Here is a 16690-nt window from a genome sequence, read left to right on the forward strand (position 1 = left end):
TGTTTCCTTTTGAAGTATTAGAGCTTTGCAGTAGTATTCTCTCTATCTTTACATAACGCTACATCACTGAGGTCCACACATCTTACTTCATAACCAACCACAAATATTTTCATCTTTCAATTACTTTTTGTAAGCCAATGGAAGGGCTACCTGATTGCTGATAAACAAATGAAATCTCATAAATGTTGTTTATATTTAACAATGGCTTTAAATTTCTTGTCAAACATGATCTCATCTCTAACCTCCCTCATTTTCTCTCTGTGTTGCAAGGTGGGATGATCAGCTTTGATATTTTCCCGGAAGGCTGGGACAAGCGTTACTGTCTTGATGTTTTGGCTGAGGAACAATTTAGCAGCATTCACTTCTTTGGTAACGAGACCTCACCGGTGAGATTCACTTGTTGCTTCCTAGATAAGAGGACTTTATAGACAGTCGTATCAACATCACCACTACCTGAGGACACAATGCATAATTTATTTATTTTTACTGCTGTAGTATCTTTATCAGTTAGACATGTTTCTCACTTTGTCACATTAACATCAGCTAAAAAAAAAAAGAAACATTACAATTTTTTATGTAATTTTTTTTATTTAACACGAATTGATGCAGCAATCAGTATTGAGATCTTACCAGATGGCTTCAAGTTAATGCAATTACCTAGTCAGTTGCTTTCTCAGATTTTAATTTTCATGTCCTAAAACTATATTGTAATATCTGTTATTGTAGAGTTTACTATATGATCTAGTTATTAATGTGAAACCATTAAATCTAAGTTAACTAAGTAAACAGCTATTTTTCTTGACATATACTTACTTCTACTATTACTTTAACACAAGGGGGTATATTTATTAAACTGCGGGTTTGAGAAATTGGAGATGTTGCCTATAGCAACCAATCAGATTCTAGCTGTCATTTTGTAGAATGTACTAAATAAATGAGAACTAGAATCTCCACTTTTTCAAACTCGCAGCTTATTAAATATTCCCAATGGGCTTTGAAAAACTACTCTAGATATTGTTGAAAATCCCAAAATAATACAGCTTAAGTGTGTTGCCAAAGAAAATGTCTATAAAAGATTTTAAAAAGTGATGTACCTCTAGTACAACCAAAAGTGCCACATTTACTTTGGTAAACTAAGCTAATAAAGTTATTACAGGTAACACACACCAAAAGTAATAAATTGGCTTGGTCATGCAGAGGTTAATCTTTAATTATTTAAAATATACTTGATATGAACGGCAGAGCAAAGGGTTACAATACAAATCAATCACGTCACAAAGTCATAAATAGCCTTCAAAGATCAAAAGAATGAATAGCAGCATGAAATAAATTCAGGAATTATCTATGCTACAGATATTAAATATACCCGTATATATTTAATTTTCAAATGACAGGTAAAAAAGGAAATCTATATAAATGTGTGAATCATTTGAACCATTCGGTAAATAGGATCAGGAACAGGAATATGATGAAGGTGCATGAGTGTTTATCAATGTAATAATTGCCAAAAAAGTGAGGCAGAGTGTAAAAAGCAAACAAAGAAACTGTGGGTAAGATCCATGAGGGAATACTTGTAGGGTGATAGACAATAAAACACATAAACATATATGTGAAGAAAAAGAGGAAAAAAAAATCCTATTTTTTAATTAATTTGTTTAATTAATCATCATCTATTTATTTATATAGCGCCACTAATTCCGCAGGAATATCAGTCTCCACACATGAACAGTATTGTCACCCAATGCATAAAAATGGTGGAATTGGTGACTTCCGGTGGGCGGGGCATCTGGAATGGCCGCTTTTTAGTCTGGCTCTACAAAGTCGCTTGATATCTTCTACCATCAGAGGATCAGATCAAACCAAAAATATTAGAAACAAGCTTAGATTAAGCCCAAGAGTGTGAGGATCTGTCTGAGGTCTGTATGATAGCTGAGAGCGCATCTTTTTTCCCGGAGTTCGGCTCCAAGTGAGAGCCACGCTAGTTTCCCGCCATTCGAAAATAAAACTTCACAGGCTGAAGCAAACCCTATCACTATGGGCGTGTAAACAACAAAGGAATCCAGCGAAGAAAAAGGCTATAAGATATTAAAATAACTAAACTTACCACGCGGCTTGGTCCCTGGAGTGTCGCAGGCGGAGATCATGAGAAAGGGGTCTGGCGTGATCTGGGCGGTGACTAGAGAAGTGGGGAGTGCTGACAACCCATCCCCTCCCCGGTAAGAGTATTGGAGATCCGACTCCCTGCGGAGAAACTGGGACTGAGATCGGGTGAGTCCCGCTGCAGCAGTGGAGACAAGTAGCGTGAGAAATGCTCAGAAGTACCCCAGTAGAGGAAAAGCGAAGTCCAGCTTGAGAGAAGGTGCGTGGCGGGAGGAGTTGGAGAGAGCCGGGAAATCGAGCTGGAGGGTCTGGTGCGGGTGAAGGACCTCGAGAGGTAGCTGTGCCTGGAGAACGGAGGTGCAGGAGCACAGTCCCAGGGAGATTGAGAGGCGGTATTTGGTCCACTGGTGCTAACGAGGCAGCTGTGCTGGAGGAGCAGTTTGCTCCCCGAGAGGAGAAGAAAGAAGAGTATGTCAGCGGTTGCAGAACTATCTTCTGGTGGAGGATTCTAGCGCCCATAACTCCCGCTGAGTATACACAGGGAGATAATCTTATAATAACAGCTGGAGGCACTACACATTTTTGTATTGTATACTTATACCATGGCTGGTTAGTTCAGGGAAAGATCATTATAACTAGTTGTGTATACTCTTAAGAGAAATATAAGATCTTATTGCCGATGTGCCTTTCTCTTGATGTAGCTCATGTAACACTAAATGCCTTATTTGAGAGAATTAATCTTATGTATTTTGGTTGAAAACACCTATTTCTGTATTGGTCCTTAAATGTGATGGAATTTTAATGGTTAATTCTGACTAAGTTGCCATGTTGAGCTGGCACTGTTCTACTGGCTTCTAGTGGTGACAGACGGATAGTGTCCTTAAATATTACAGGTGAAAACCTGTAGCCATCTGGTTAAAACCTTGAAAATATTTGCCTAAAAAGTTGTAATATTTCGCATAACTGCTAAGTCTTATACTGATATTGAGAACATGATCAATTTCTTTTTCAAAACAGTCTCGAACAGGTTATAATCTATACAAGCTGAGACTCTACTGCCACCTTGTGGCAATAGTTGCTAAATATCTTCAAATCAGTATTGTCACAAATCGGGATCTTAGCCGCACTTACCTCATCCGCCGCTGTCATATCACGGCTACCTGGGTCCCTTCTGGCCATCTGCAGCATTCCCATCCTCCACACCTCCGTTTGTAAACAAACACATACTGTTTGTTCTGCTGCATGGGCGTGGCCATCTTGGATGCAGTCAGGTGATCATTCCAGACCAACCAGATTCTGCAGCTGTGATCACATGAACTGATCAGCCAATAGTTGTTTGGGACACCCTATTTAAACCTGCTGCTGTGATCTGTTCATTGCCAGAACAACACACTTCTCTCCAGAGGAAAGTTCTTGGCTCCAGTGTTCCTGTCTGCATTCCTAAGTGCAGTGTTCCTGTCTGCATTCCTAAGTGCAGTAATCCTGTCTGCATTCCTAAGTGCAGTAATCCTGTCTGCATTCCTAAGTGCAGTGTTCCTGACTGCATTACAAGTGCAGTGTTCCTGACTGCATTACAAGTGCAGTGTTCCTGACTGCATTACAAGTGCAGTGTTCCTGACTGCATTACAAGTGCAGTGTTCCTGACTGCATTTCAAGTGCAGTGTTCCTGACTGCATTACAAGTGCAGTGTTCCTGTCTACATTTCCAGACTGCTAATTCCCCTGCTATATTCTACAATCAGCAAGAACATGAGCAAGAAGTTCATCCAGGCTGCTAAGTTCTGTTTCACTCCTGCTCCAGCTAGTCCCAAGGGTCCCGAATCGGATCAAGAAATTCAGACGACCGTGACAAGTATATGATATTTTAACTGCATTCGCAACTGTTCAACCTGGAAAGCCAAAAAGCTTAACACAATTCGTGTATACCTAGTGTTTAGTTAAATAATATAAATGTAATTTTTCATGTAATTTCTTGATAAACGAAGACAACGTAAATTTCCATATCTAACAGGTAATTCAACCATATTAAGTGACTTACTCACTCCAATAAATGCAAATGTAATTATTCAAGGAGAGAAGTAAATGTAAACTTTTACCTAAAAACTGACAACCTAGGCACACCACCTTAACGGGGGTTTCCATTTTCCAGTTATCTTGTCCATCTCATGGAAAGATACTTACATAAACAAAAAACAGGCACAAGTGCACCCAAAGCTTCCCTCTCCACAATGGGAAAGCCAAAATCACAAACTAACAAACCTGTTATCTCTCCCCCCACCCCCCCATTATCAGATACTACCCAATCATACGATCCTGATCCCACAGTGACCTTATCGCAGAGTATCTCTCCTTCCATTTCGGGAATGGAATTCTCGGCCATATTCATGCCTCAGATTGATAAACAATTTCAGGCTTTGCATAATACAGTTGAGAATGTCCTGTCTACTATTGCGGCTAATACAACCCACATTGCCGAATTGGAACAACACACTAGTGATGTGGAAGATAAAAACCAATCGCTAGAGGTTAAGGTGGATAGTCACTCCCAAACTTTACAACAACTAATGGACAAGATTGATGACCAGGAGAATAGGAACCGAAGAAACAATCTCCGGTTCATAGGTATCCCAGAGACATTTAAGGGTCAACAACTTACTCATTACTTAAGTGTCTTGATTCCCCTGGCGCTAGAACTTGAGGAAACAATGGAGAAACCCCAAATCGAAAGGGCACATAGAATTGGCCATGAAAGAGAGGGAGACAGGCCCAGACCCCGCCCAGTTATAGCCCGGTTTTTGGACTATAAAGCAAAGGAATCGATACTTGGGGCGTATAGAAAACAGGGGTCACTGATTATTGAAGGAACAAAAATTCTAATATTCCAAGATTTCTCAGTCATAGTGTCGCAAAAGCGTAAAGAGTTTTCAGCGGTATGCAAACACTTGATAGACAACAGTAAACGCTTTGCTCTGCTCTTCCCGGCTAAACTTAGGGTGGTGGAGAATGGAAAGACCCTGTTCTTTGAAGACCCAGCAGAGGCCACTAGATACTTCTTACGTAAGTCACCGTCACAAGGGGCACCAACTGGAGACAGAGTGTCCCCTCACCGCTGAGATACTACATATATAGATAGTGTTCTAGATTTTTGCCCACTTTAATGAACACTGTGCCTCTTCTAAGTTAAAAGGTTGTGTTACGCTTTATACTAATATAATAGTTACATTTCTTCTCATTTTGGTTATGAATAACAAAGTTATTGAAATGTTCACATCTTTGAGGATGAATCCCGACTACATGTCTGGGATTCACCCTAGCTTGTTATTGGAAAATAGGAAAACTAGAAAATTGTGGATGAAGATTGTTCAGACAATAATACTTTTATTTTTTTTAGCATGTACAGAGATTCTAAATTTGAAAATGTATGGGGGGTGCGGAGGAGACCAGAACCTATTTGGAGGGTTGGGAGTACGCCTGCTACCTGTCATCTTAAGACTACATCAAGAAGGACTGCAATCCGTGAGTAACCAATCCCCGGGTGGGGGGTGAGCCTACTATGCCATCTACACACTCTGACATAGCCTCCTCTCCTCGTCCTCCTCCACCCTTGAAGGTAATTTCATGGAATGTGGATGGCCTAAATACCCCTATAAAACGTAAAAGAGTTATAACACACCTTAAGCGCCATAAGCCAGATATCATCTTCTTGCAGGAAACACATTGGAAAATGGGGGATGACTCTAGCCTTAAAGATACTTGGATTGCTGAGTGCATTTCAGCTACATACAAAAATAAGTCCAGGGGAGTGGCCGTGTTGTTCGGGAGGAATGTGTCCTATACCATTTTAGAAAGGGTAATTGATCCAAATGGCAGATATATATTACTTGATGTCCAAATCCATGATTACAAATACACGCTCCTAAACATATATGTCCCTAACGTAAATCAAAAAGAATTTTTCTACTTTATATCTCAACTAGTTGCCTCAAGACAAACGCCAAATCTAATAATAGGGGGCGATTTCAATGTGGTAGATGACCCAACTGTAGATAAAAATCCTGTTCCCCAAAACCTCAGATCGGAACTATGGACTCAAATTTCTACCCTAAAGATGGCACATAATCTTACAGACCCATGGAGACTGCTAAATCCTTCCGATAAAACTTTTACATTTAATTCGGGAGTGCATAATTCTTTTTCTAGGCTCAATTATATACTAATAGCTGATTCGTTAGTGACTGAGGTCATCAAGACCGATATTGGCTCTATACTTATATCTGATCATGCCCCTGTAACAATAATGCTCCGCCTGCCCTTGGAAGGACAACGGAATTCTACTTGGCGATTTCCATCTTATTTGTATACTTCAGAGAATTTTAAACAGCATCTTAAATACCACTGGTTGGATTACCAAGACAATAACATTGAATATTTTGACATTCCTATATTATTTTGGGAGGCATCTAAGGCAGTCCTGCGAGGGAATATAATAGCATATATGGCCAATCGGAAAAAAGAATCGAATAAAATTTACCAATCTCTTTCACAAACAATACGAATTCAGTACAATGCCTATATCTCTGACCCTAAAGATATAACATATGCTAGCTATAAGCAGGCAAAACAAACATTAGAAAATATCTTACTGGCCCAAGCTCAATCTAAAATAGATTACACAAAAAATGGATACTATAGGTGGGGCAATAGAACTGGTAGACTTTTGGCAAACCTTTCAAAGCCTTTTAAACGTAGAAGCCATATAGTGGCTATCAAAACTCCAGAATCCCAACTGCCCCTCACTAAATCTAAAGAAATAGCGGGAGCCTTCTTAAAATATTATGAGTCACTATATACAGCTACCCCATCTGATGGTGCACTCCTGAATGAAATGTTACAGGAAGCTATTTTGCAGAAACTGTCTCCTGAACAATAGGAATTATTAAATACAGAGATTTCATCTCAAGAGATCTCGGAAACTATTACTGATCTGAAGCTTCATAAATCCCCTGGCCCTGATGGATTTACAGGCGAATATTTTAAACTCCTAAAGGTAGAGATAATTCCTACCCTACTGGAATTATATCGGACAATTCACCGGCACCGTCCTCATTACCCATCCTTCAACCAGGCATACACTACTCTAATCCCAAAGCCAAGCAAAGACCCTATGTTAATGTCCTCATATTGCCCCATAGCCTTGCTGAATCTAGATTTTAAAATTATTTCCCGTATAATGGCCAAACGCCTTGAAACTATACTGCCTTCCCTGTTGACCTCACACCAGTTAGGCTTTGTGCACGGTCACCACTCGGTGCGTGGCATTCGTACTGCAATAGCTTCAACAATTGCCTCTTCCCAAGATCCCCGCTCATCCAACATGCTTCTCAGCTTAGATGCCCATAAGGCATTTGATACAGTGTCCTGGTCTTTCTTATCAGCCGTATTGAAAGAGAGGGAATTTGGTCAAGACTTTATAGCAATGATAGATTACTTCTATGAAACCCCATTAACTTCTCTAATCATCAATACATTACTGGGAGACCCACTAGTAATGACAAGAGGCACTCGACAGGGATGCCCGATGTCCCCACTGTTATTTAACTTATCGCTAGACCCAATGCTAAGAATGATCCAGCAGTGGCCCCAAATGAAGGGCATCCCAGTTGGCACAGAGTGCACAAAAATTACAGCATTTGCTGACGATATTCTGCTTCATATCTCAAATCGAGAGTCATGTCTAGGTCCGCTGATGGAGAAAATTATGAAAATCGGGTCAATTTCAGGGTTCGAAGTTAATCTCGAAAAATCAACGGCTATTTATTTGGGGAGAGGCCTGGCAGAGCCTCAATAGGCTTGGCCCCTTGGGCTGCAGTGGGCAAATAGGTCAATACCATATCTGGGGGTCCAACTCCCGAAGAACATGGCCACTCTCTATAATCTTAATATTAGCAAATTCATAACAGACATGCAAAAGGAGTTAGATGGTTGGGAATGTCTCAATGTATCCTACCTGGGCAGGGCAAACCTCCTGAAGATGATATAATTTCTGCGATTACACCCATTACAAACTTTACCACTCCTTCTAACGCAAAAAGATGCACAACAAATTAATTATCTTTTCCATAAATTTGGAAAAAGAAGCACCCCAGGATTAGCCTAATCAAACTTCAACAACCCAAAACCAATGGAGGCATAAATTTCCCAGACATAGTTCAGTATAGTCATGCAGCTCATCTACGATATCTGAAGGATTGGTTAACGGATCAGAGCACTTATACTAATTTAGCAGTAGAAAAACAATTTCTTCCAGATATCCATTTAAAAGCTTTTCTTCACCTACACGATCAGGAATTGCCCCCTCATACTTTTGAAAACCCCCTTGTCCTTTCGGTTAGAAAGATTTGGCATATACTAAGACATAAACTCCACCTTAACCCCTATAAATCCATACATTTACCATTTATAGAAAGTCCCGTATTTCAGAATGGCATGGCGGCTCGCCCCTTTACTACATGGGAGGGGGAGGGACTACGGACAGTTGGGCAACTGTTGAACAGGACTGGGAGAAAGCCACTCCGCCACACGGAGGCATTGGAGTTGTTTCCATTTTTGGGTTCATGTGGCCTTTCTTTCATTCAGGTCCAGCACTATGTCCGAGAGGTGATCTCGCTTTTCACAGTAGTGGATTGGGATAACCCTCTTGATACTTTATTATTAGCTATTTCCTCCAGGAGAGGAGCAATCTCATCCAACTATGCTTTTCTGAGAACCATAATAGATCACCCTAAAATAAAATCGGGCTTGAGTGGATGGTTGTGCCATTTCCCCCAATTAACAGAACAGGTGTTGTTGAATGGACTGGCCACTTCGATAAAGCTTTTCCCAGCTTCTATATATGCAGAGATGTTCCTCAACATATTTCACGGAGGTTACTTCTCACCGCATCGTCAAAATATTATTGGTCTTTCAGCTGACTCTAGGTGCCCCAAATGTGGCGTAACCCAAGCATATCTATACCTATGGGCATGTCCTTTGATCAAGGCCTTCTGGACCCATGTATGGAGGTTTGCTACTGCAGATTTGGTCAATTATTTGCCACTCACTCCTGATTGGGCAATATTGGTGTTTTGCCTTCTGTAGGAGGAAGAAGGTTGCTTATGGCAATATCTGCGGCGGCTAGAAAATCGATCCTCCATATGTGGATCCAGAACTCCCCTCCAACACTCGATCTATTTAAAGAAAATATGTACTTTTTCCTGAGGATGGACTGGCTGGAGGCTTCTCTCCAGAAGAGTACCCTAACTCGCAAATTTTTTGAGACTTTGGAAAGTTACATTAATACCTTAGCCTCCCAACTACGAAATCAACTTTATGAATGCTTTCACCAGACAATGTGGAATGAAACGAGGGTACTCCTGCGAGACCCTCCAATTTTTGTATGAGATGATAGGGCGGGCCTGTCCTCTTCTTCTGGTCTCTCCGCACCCTGACGATGGGTTGGGGGAAGGGAAGCTGTAATGCCGTGACTCTTCTTCTCGTTGGGGGATGGCGGCATATTTATTCTTATCACTAATGTTATCAATGTTGCAGTTTTGCCTTGTTCCATGTTGCAAGCCTATAATATATTAATATTGGGTACTTATATCTTAGAACGTTTGTGACATGGGGTCGTGAAACCCATAAAAGATGTAACAATATTTATGTACATGTATGTTGATTGTATTTACAACTGAATGTTTCTCTTTCTTTATGTAACAAAAAGTATTGCTTGATTGATGTCTGAATATCTTCAATAAAACCATGTTTTGAAAAAAATTAAAAAAAAAATGGTGGAATTGAGATGTCCGGACAGAATGAAACTAAACTAAAAAATAATAAGGGCCGAGTAAAAATTATTAAATAAACCCAACCAAAGTAGAGTAGAGCAATAATTAAATAAAAAAAAAAGCCTGACTGTTCCTATTTGTTGGAGGTCTTTATATATGGGGATAGTCACATGACATTTAGCATGGTGGCTAAGTGCTTAGCACTTCTGCCTTACAGCAGTGTGGTCAGGAGTTCAATTCCCAACCATGACCTTATCTGCGAGGAGTTTGTATGTTCTCCCTGTGTTTGCGTGGGTTTCCTTCGGGTGCTCCGGTTTCCTCCCACACTCCAAAAACATACTGGTAGGTTAAATGGGTGCTAAAAAATTTTTTTACCCCAGTCTGTGTGTGTGTGTGTGTGTGTGTGTGTGTTAGGGAATTTAGACTGTAAGCCCCAATGGGGCAGGGACTGATGTGATTGAGTTCTCTGTACAGCGCTGCGGAATTAGTGACGCTATATAAATAAATGTTGATGATTATTATAACGTAGAAAAATGTATTTACTAAAGCCCTTGGGATAAGAAAGATCAAGTAATGTAGCAGCAGACAGTTATCCTCCTACTCAATCCAAGCCTCATCTCATCTATACATCTAACTTACAGATGTTTTGCAACACAGTTCCCTTGTGCATTGTCATTGCTTTTAGTAAATTCCTTGAAGTGCATTTGTGAAAAGTGTCAAAGATTTCCTACAGTGTAATGTACTAGGTATTTCATAGTGTGCTTTGTTCTTAATCAACGTTCCCTTATCATTGTAACCATAGTACTTATTGAGCTTTAATGCTTCTGAATGCTGCAGACAATGTCAAAATTGATGCAAAGCAAACACTCAGAAAGTATGTGTAGATAGGTCAATTTAAATTATATCATTTTTAGACCATCAGCATAAAAGTGCCTGTGTTTACAAAGCCTTAGTGACCATATTTTGTGCTTTGCAGGGTGGTAATGATTATGAAATATATGCAGACCCACGTACTGTTGGACATACTGTGGCATCCCCTGCGGAAACTGTACGGAGGTGTCGGCAACTCTTCTTCTCTGAGAGAGACATAGAAATTTGAACCTGCTTCCTGAGATTCATTAAATGTAGAATTGGACCAGTGACTAGTCTATAAAGACACTCTGCTAGAAATCTCTATCCTCATGAGTCAGAAAACGGTTGTGTTAGTACTTAGATGTGATTATTGAAGAGCTGGTCACATTTGAAGCTTCACCGTGACTGGCTACATCAAGCATAGTTTTCTGTTTTCCTGGTGTTCAGCATTATTCGCAGATACTATGCTGTAACATAGCTGAATACAAGAAACAGTGGGTCCATATGGTGCAATTTGAACTATGCAGGATCAGTCTGGTGATTGATTACATTAAACATTAGATGTTATATGTGATCTAGCATTATGGTTTAAACACAAACACCAAAGGTGTGAGTAGTTGTTATTGCTGTTGGTTTGTGAAGATGGCTTTATAGTTGGAGACATTTTTTTTTCTTTTTTAAATAATTATATGGTCTTGAATCCAACTACACGTGCATACAGATTTTTTTTTTTATAAATAGAATTATTTTTTTTTATTAGAAATGAATAATTTATTACGCATTGTCAGTTTTAATTGATATTTCAGTAACCGTGACATGCACAATATTGTTCTGGTACATGTGTCGCAACACTGAACAAATTATTGACTGTTGTTGGTTTTTATTGAATAATCTTTTAAACCGTTCATAAATCAGATTAACATACAGTACTTTTTTTGCAGTCACACACTTCTAAAAGTAGAGTATACTGCAGTTACTGCCGTAATGTAGTAATGTTTCATGTCAGCCATATTTGTGAGTAAATGGTTTTCAAACTGCCAAATAAAAGGAAAATATAGGGATTTATTTTTTGGATGGATACTCCTTTTAGATGCAAATTTGTATGTCCCTTTCTTTCTTTACTGTGGTTCTTTTATACCAATATTTCTAGGTACAACCCACAAATTGTACATTTTACTATAGTAGTTATGTGGAGTTTGTATTATATTTTATGTCCAGATGTATGCCAGTGTGGAAGTGTGTATCTACTGTATACTAGTCTTGCCCCTCTTTAGTACTTACCATGTAATATATGATCAGATGTATTCATTAAGATGGCATCTGTACCACAAATTGTATTATTGGTATTCTCCTTAATCCCCTAAATAGTTTGTTCTGCCATGGACCTTAATGAAGCTCATACTCTGCAGTACATGATTATTATTATTAATTTTTATTTATAGGGCACCACTAGGTATCCGTAGCGCCATACAGGGACAAACAAAATTACAATACAAAGGTGAGACAGCACAATACAGTAAACAAAATGCACAGTAAGTCAGTGAGCTCAAAGCACAGCTAGAGGGGAGGGGAAGGTCCCACTTACGGCGGAGCCCAAGAGGGAGGGCACGGATGGCAGGGAAACCCCCAGAGTGGAGAGGAGGGAGCAAGAGGGAACGGGGAGAAGAAGGTCCTAGAGGAGGAGGGCAAGGTAGCTGGAGAGCAGAGTTAAAAGTGGTGAAGACAGGAGGAGAGATGACCCTGCTCAAAGGAGCGTACAATCTAAGGGGTGGGGTAGACAGACAGAGAGACACGAGGGAGGGAGAGAAGGAGGATAAGGGAAGGGGAATGAAGGGGAAGAGGCAGAAGATGAGGTAGGAAGTTAAGTGGGAGACTGGAAGGCTTTAAGAAAAAGGTGGGTTTTTAGAGCCCGTTTGAAACTGGACAGATTAGGGCAGGTTCTGATAGAGGGAGGCAGCTTGTTCCAGTGGAGGGGGGCAGCGCGGGCGAAGTCTTGGATACGCACATGGGAGGAGGTGATCAGGGGGGAAGAGAGGCGACGGTCATTGGCTGATCGGAGAGGGCGGGATGGAGCATGAATAGAGAGGAGAGTGGAGATGTAGGGTGCAGTGGAGTTGGCAAGGGCCTTGTATGTAAGAGTGAGAAGCTTGAAGAGGATTCTGTGGGGGAAGGGGAGCCAGTGAAGGGATAGGTAGAGGGGGGGAGACAGACGAGGAGCAGCGAGAAAGGTGGCTGGGGGGGGAGTACGGAAAAGTGGGGGGGGTGGATGAGAGAGTGGAGGAGGAGATATCAAGTCGGATGGCCTCAATTTTAGAGGAGAAAAAGGAGGCGAAGTCGGAGGCAGTCAGGGAGAAGGGGGAGGGAGGAGGGGGTGGGGCCAGGAGAGTGCTGAAGGTGGCGAAGAGGCGGCGGGGGTTAGAGGATTGGGAAGAGATGAGGGATTTAAAGAAAGATTGTTTAGCGAGTGAGAGGGCAGAGCTGTATGATGAAAGGATGAATTTAAAGTGGAGGAAGTCCGCCAGGGAGCGGGATTTTCTCCAGTGGCGTTCAGCGGTACGGGAGCATTTTTGGAAGAAGCGGGTAAATTTGGAGTGCCAGGGTTGGGGTTTGGAACAGCGAGGGTGGACGGAGTGGGCAGGGGCGACGGCATCCAGAGCAGAGGTGAGGGTGAGATTGTAGAGGGAGACTGCCTGGTTGGGGCAGGCCAGGGAGGAAAGGGGAGAAAGGAGGGTATCGAGAGAGGAGGACAGAGAGGCCAGGTTAAAAGCGTCGAGGTTGCTTATGGATAGAGTAGGTTTGGGCAGGGGGAGGGGAGCAGGAGAAGAGGAGAGAGAGAAGGAGAGGAGATGGTGATCGGATAGAGGAAAGGGAGAGATGGAGAAGTCAGAGAGACTACAGAGGTAGGAGAAGACAAGGTCAAGGGAGTGACCAAGGCAGTGGGTAGAGGAGGAGGTCCATTGGGTAAGACCAAGGGAGGAAGAAAGGGTGAGCAGTTTGCTGGAAGCAGGGTCAGTGGGATTGTCCATGGGGAAGTTAAAGTCGCCAAGGATGATGGAGGGGAGGTCGGAGTAGAGGTGGTGAGGAAGCCAGGCAGCAAAGTTGTCAAGGAAGAGGGAGGTGGGGCCAGGGGGGGCGGTAGATGACCGTGACATGGAGATGGATGGGGTAGTAGAGGAGTGGGCTTCAAAGGAGGAGAAGGAGAGGGAGGGTTCAGGAGGAATGAAACGAAAAGTACAGGTGGAGGATAGGAGGAAGCCCACTCCCCTGCTTGGGCGGGCACCAGGTCTGGCGGAGTGGGTGAAGATGAGGCCACCATAGGAGAGGGCAGCGTCAATGGCAAAATGGGAGACAATAACAAAGTTAGGGCGTGGAAGGCATGGAACAACAGGACAGAGAGATACTAAGGGCAATGAAACAGGTCAGAATAAAAACAGGTACAAAAAGTAAAAGATATATAAAGTAACAAAATTAAAAAGTAACAGGTAAGTGTAAAATCAGGAAGAAAAGAAACAAAACAGAGTAAAGGCAGGTAAAATATTATAAAACAAAACAATATAATGGCAGGTAAGCTAAAACAGATAAAGATTAAAATCCGGAAAAATAGTATCAGGTACCAATCAACTCTGAGGTGCAGGCAGAGGTGCAGATCCAGTGGGAAAAGGTAAAGTCACGGTGAGGTGGTCAGTCAGAGGTCCAGGGAGACGGTTGTGGAAACAGGGCACCAGATGAGATGAGGGGGAGATGAGATGAGGGGGAGCAGGAACGTGGAGAAGACATCAGAGGAGGATAGGAGATGAGTTACGGCAGGAGGTGGGCGTCAGGTGAGGAGAGCCAGCAGAATCGCTGAAGGCCAGGAGCACAGGGGTACCATCCGATGGCGATCAGTGGAGGAGGAGGTGACCTGGGCGAGGATGATGGCAGTGGCAGTTCAAGGCAGGGGAGGAGACCAGCACTCGAGGCCGGGGATTCAGGCTGGAAGTAGGCCTCACCGACGTGCAGGCAGGCCAGGCAGCGGAGATCCGGATGAGGCAAGACAACCACTGGGGGCAGCTGGGCCGGAGATCCAGGAAAGCCAGGAGCGGAGGCAAGGAGGCAGCTGCGGTTCAAGGCAGGTGAGGAGACCAGCACTCGAGGCCGGGGATTCAGGCCGGAAGTAGGCCTCACCGACGCGCAGGCAGGCCAGGCAGCGGAGATCCGGATGAGGCAAGACAACCACTGGGGGCAGCTGGGCCGGAGATCCAGGAAAGCCAGGAGCGGAGGCAAGGAGGCAGCTGCGGTTCAAGGCAGGTGAGGAGATCAGCACTCGAGGCCGGGGATTTAGGCCGGAAGTAGGCCTCACCGACGTGCAGACGGGCCAGGCAGCGAAGATCCGGAGGAGGCAGGAAATCCTGGGGGGACAGCTGGGCCGGAGATCCAGGAGCAGAGGCGAGGAGGCAGCTGGGCCATAGCCAGAGACACCAGGAGCGATGAGCCAGGAGGCAGCGGGCTGGAGCCGGGGGCTCGATTAGGTGGCACCGTGGGATGCAGCCATAGTAAGGATCGCCGATTGGAGCTGAAGCCGGAGTCAGGTGAGTGGAGGTAAGTGAGGAGGGAAGGACAACGGGGAGGTGCCGGGCTGCTCCACGGGAATAAGGAGCCAGGGATATGACCCCAGTGGAGAGCTCGCGCGGCACGTCCTTCCTCCTCCAGAGCCGGAAGTACATGTGTATGTGTTACGATTTAAATGCCTTAGTCAGTATTTGCACAGGCTTACCTAGGGCGCGGAGTCTAACGGCCTTCCGGTCTTCACCAAGAACCACCGCAAGGTAGTGTGGTCTTTGCTGCCGAAGAACCGCAGGTCGCGGCCCCCAGGTTAGCCTACGTGAATTCCAGGGTTTGAAGGTCTGGAGCAGTCAGCGGTAGATGCACGGAGTTAATGAGTGCGTAGCAGGAGATGGGTCCAGGAACACAGCCGGGTCGGTACACAGGAGATATCAGGTATATGGTGCCAGAGGGAAATCCAGAGAGTAGTTGGTAACGCAGCCGGGTCGGTACACAGGAGGTATCAGGTATACGGTGCCAGAGGGAAATTCAGAGAGTAGTTGGTAACACAGCCGGGTCGGTACACAGGGAAAACAGTCCAATACGTGGTGCCAGGAGTAAGCCAAAGAATAGTCAGGTCACAGCCAGGTTGGTACACAGGAGTAGGAGGAATAAAGTAGTACACAGGAAGCAGCTTCACAGGAGTCAGGAACACAAGTACTGTTAGCCAGGAACAGGAAACACATTGCTCTGACACAGATAGCGTGTCAGAGCAGGAATAAGTAGTTTTTTGAATTCCCCGCCCAGAGTCACATGACCCCTGCTGCGAGAATCCGGAAGTGCAGCAGCGCCATCAGGGAGAGCGCTCACTGCTGAAGATGACAAGCTGCCAGACCCGACAGCGCAGCGGAGCGGGGAACAGGTAAGATCCTAACAGTATGATGCCAATAAGACCCTTTCTAGGATTTTAACTGTCTTTCTGTGCTAGACATATTAATCCAAATGATTAAAAAATAAATAATGGCCATAATTACAAAGTGTTTTCTTGTTTTGAACATTCACATTCTTATATGTTATAAACAGCACTGTAGTTATATTCAATGGAGGCTGCCATTTTGTGGCCTAAACCAATTTAATTTAAGTACTAGTGACATCTCCTGAGACGTTTGTCCTTAGTTCCTAAGAATCCGATAGGCTACATCCTGTTAATATTTAGTGCACAAAATTGCTGCTACCACTCTGTGTAGATAACTGGTAGAGTGTCATTTTTGAAAGTTGAGAAAACAATTATTCCTTACTGGGTCAGTGGTAATGGTAAATAAATGTAATACCATTACACGCAGCTGATCGTTACAGGGTTGGAATAATCAAGAAGACTAGCACAGGTAAATGTTT

The 16690-nt window shown here is 43.2% G+C and overlaps 1 protein-coding gene across 4 annotated transcripts in view; it reads left to right on the plus strand.

Annotated features, from left to right (window-relative positions):
• Window positions 1-16690, plus strand: part of PMM1 (phosphomannomutase 1) — an 81667-nt gene that overhangs the window by 37398 nt on the left and 27579 nt on the right. The window contains exons 7-8 of one of the 4 annotated variants that reach the window (XM_075182810.1): window positions 271-386; window positions 5491-5725. In XM_075182810.1, the coding sequence (XP_075038911.1) occupies window positions 271-386; window positions 5491-5508 (134 nt within the window). In that variant the 3' untranslated portion in view covers window positions 5509-5725. Of the gene's footprint in view, window positions 1-270; window positions 387-1686; window positions 3150-5490; window positions 5726-10898; window positions 11635-16690 lie in introns of those variants that run through there. The other 3 variants (XM_075182811.1, XM_075182808.1, XM_075182807.1) reach the window with 3 other exon arrangements.

Source organism: Mixophyes fleayi, chromosome 8, assembly GCF_038048845.1.
Source record: "Mixophyes fleayi isolate aMixFle1 chromosome 8, aMixFle1.hap1, whole genome shotgun sequence".
Classification (NCBI taxonomy): Eukaryota; Metazoa; Chordata; class Amphibia; order Anura; family Limnodynastidae; genus Mixophyes; species Mixophyes fleayi.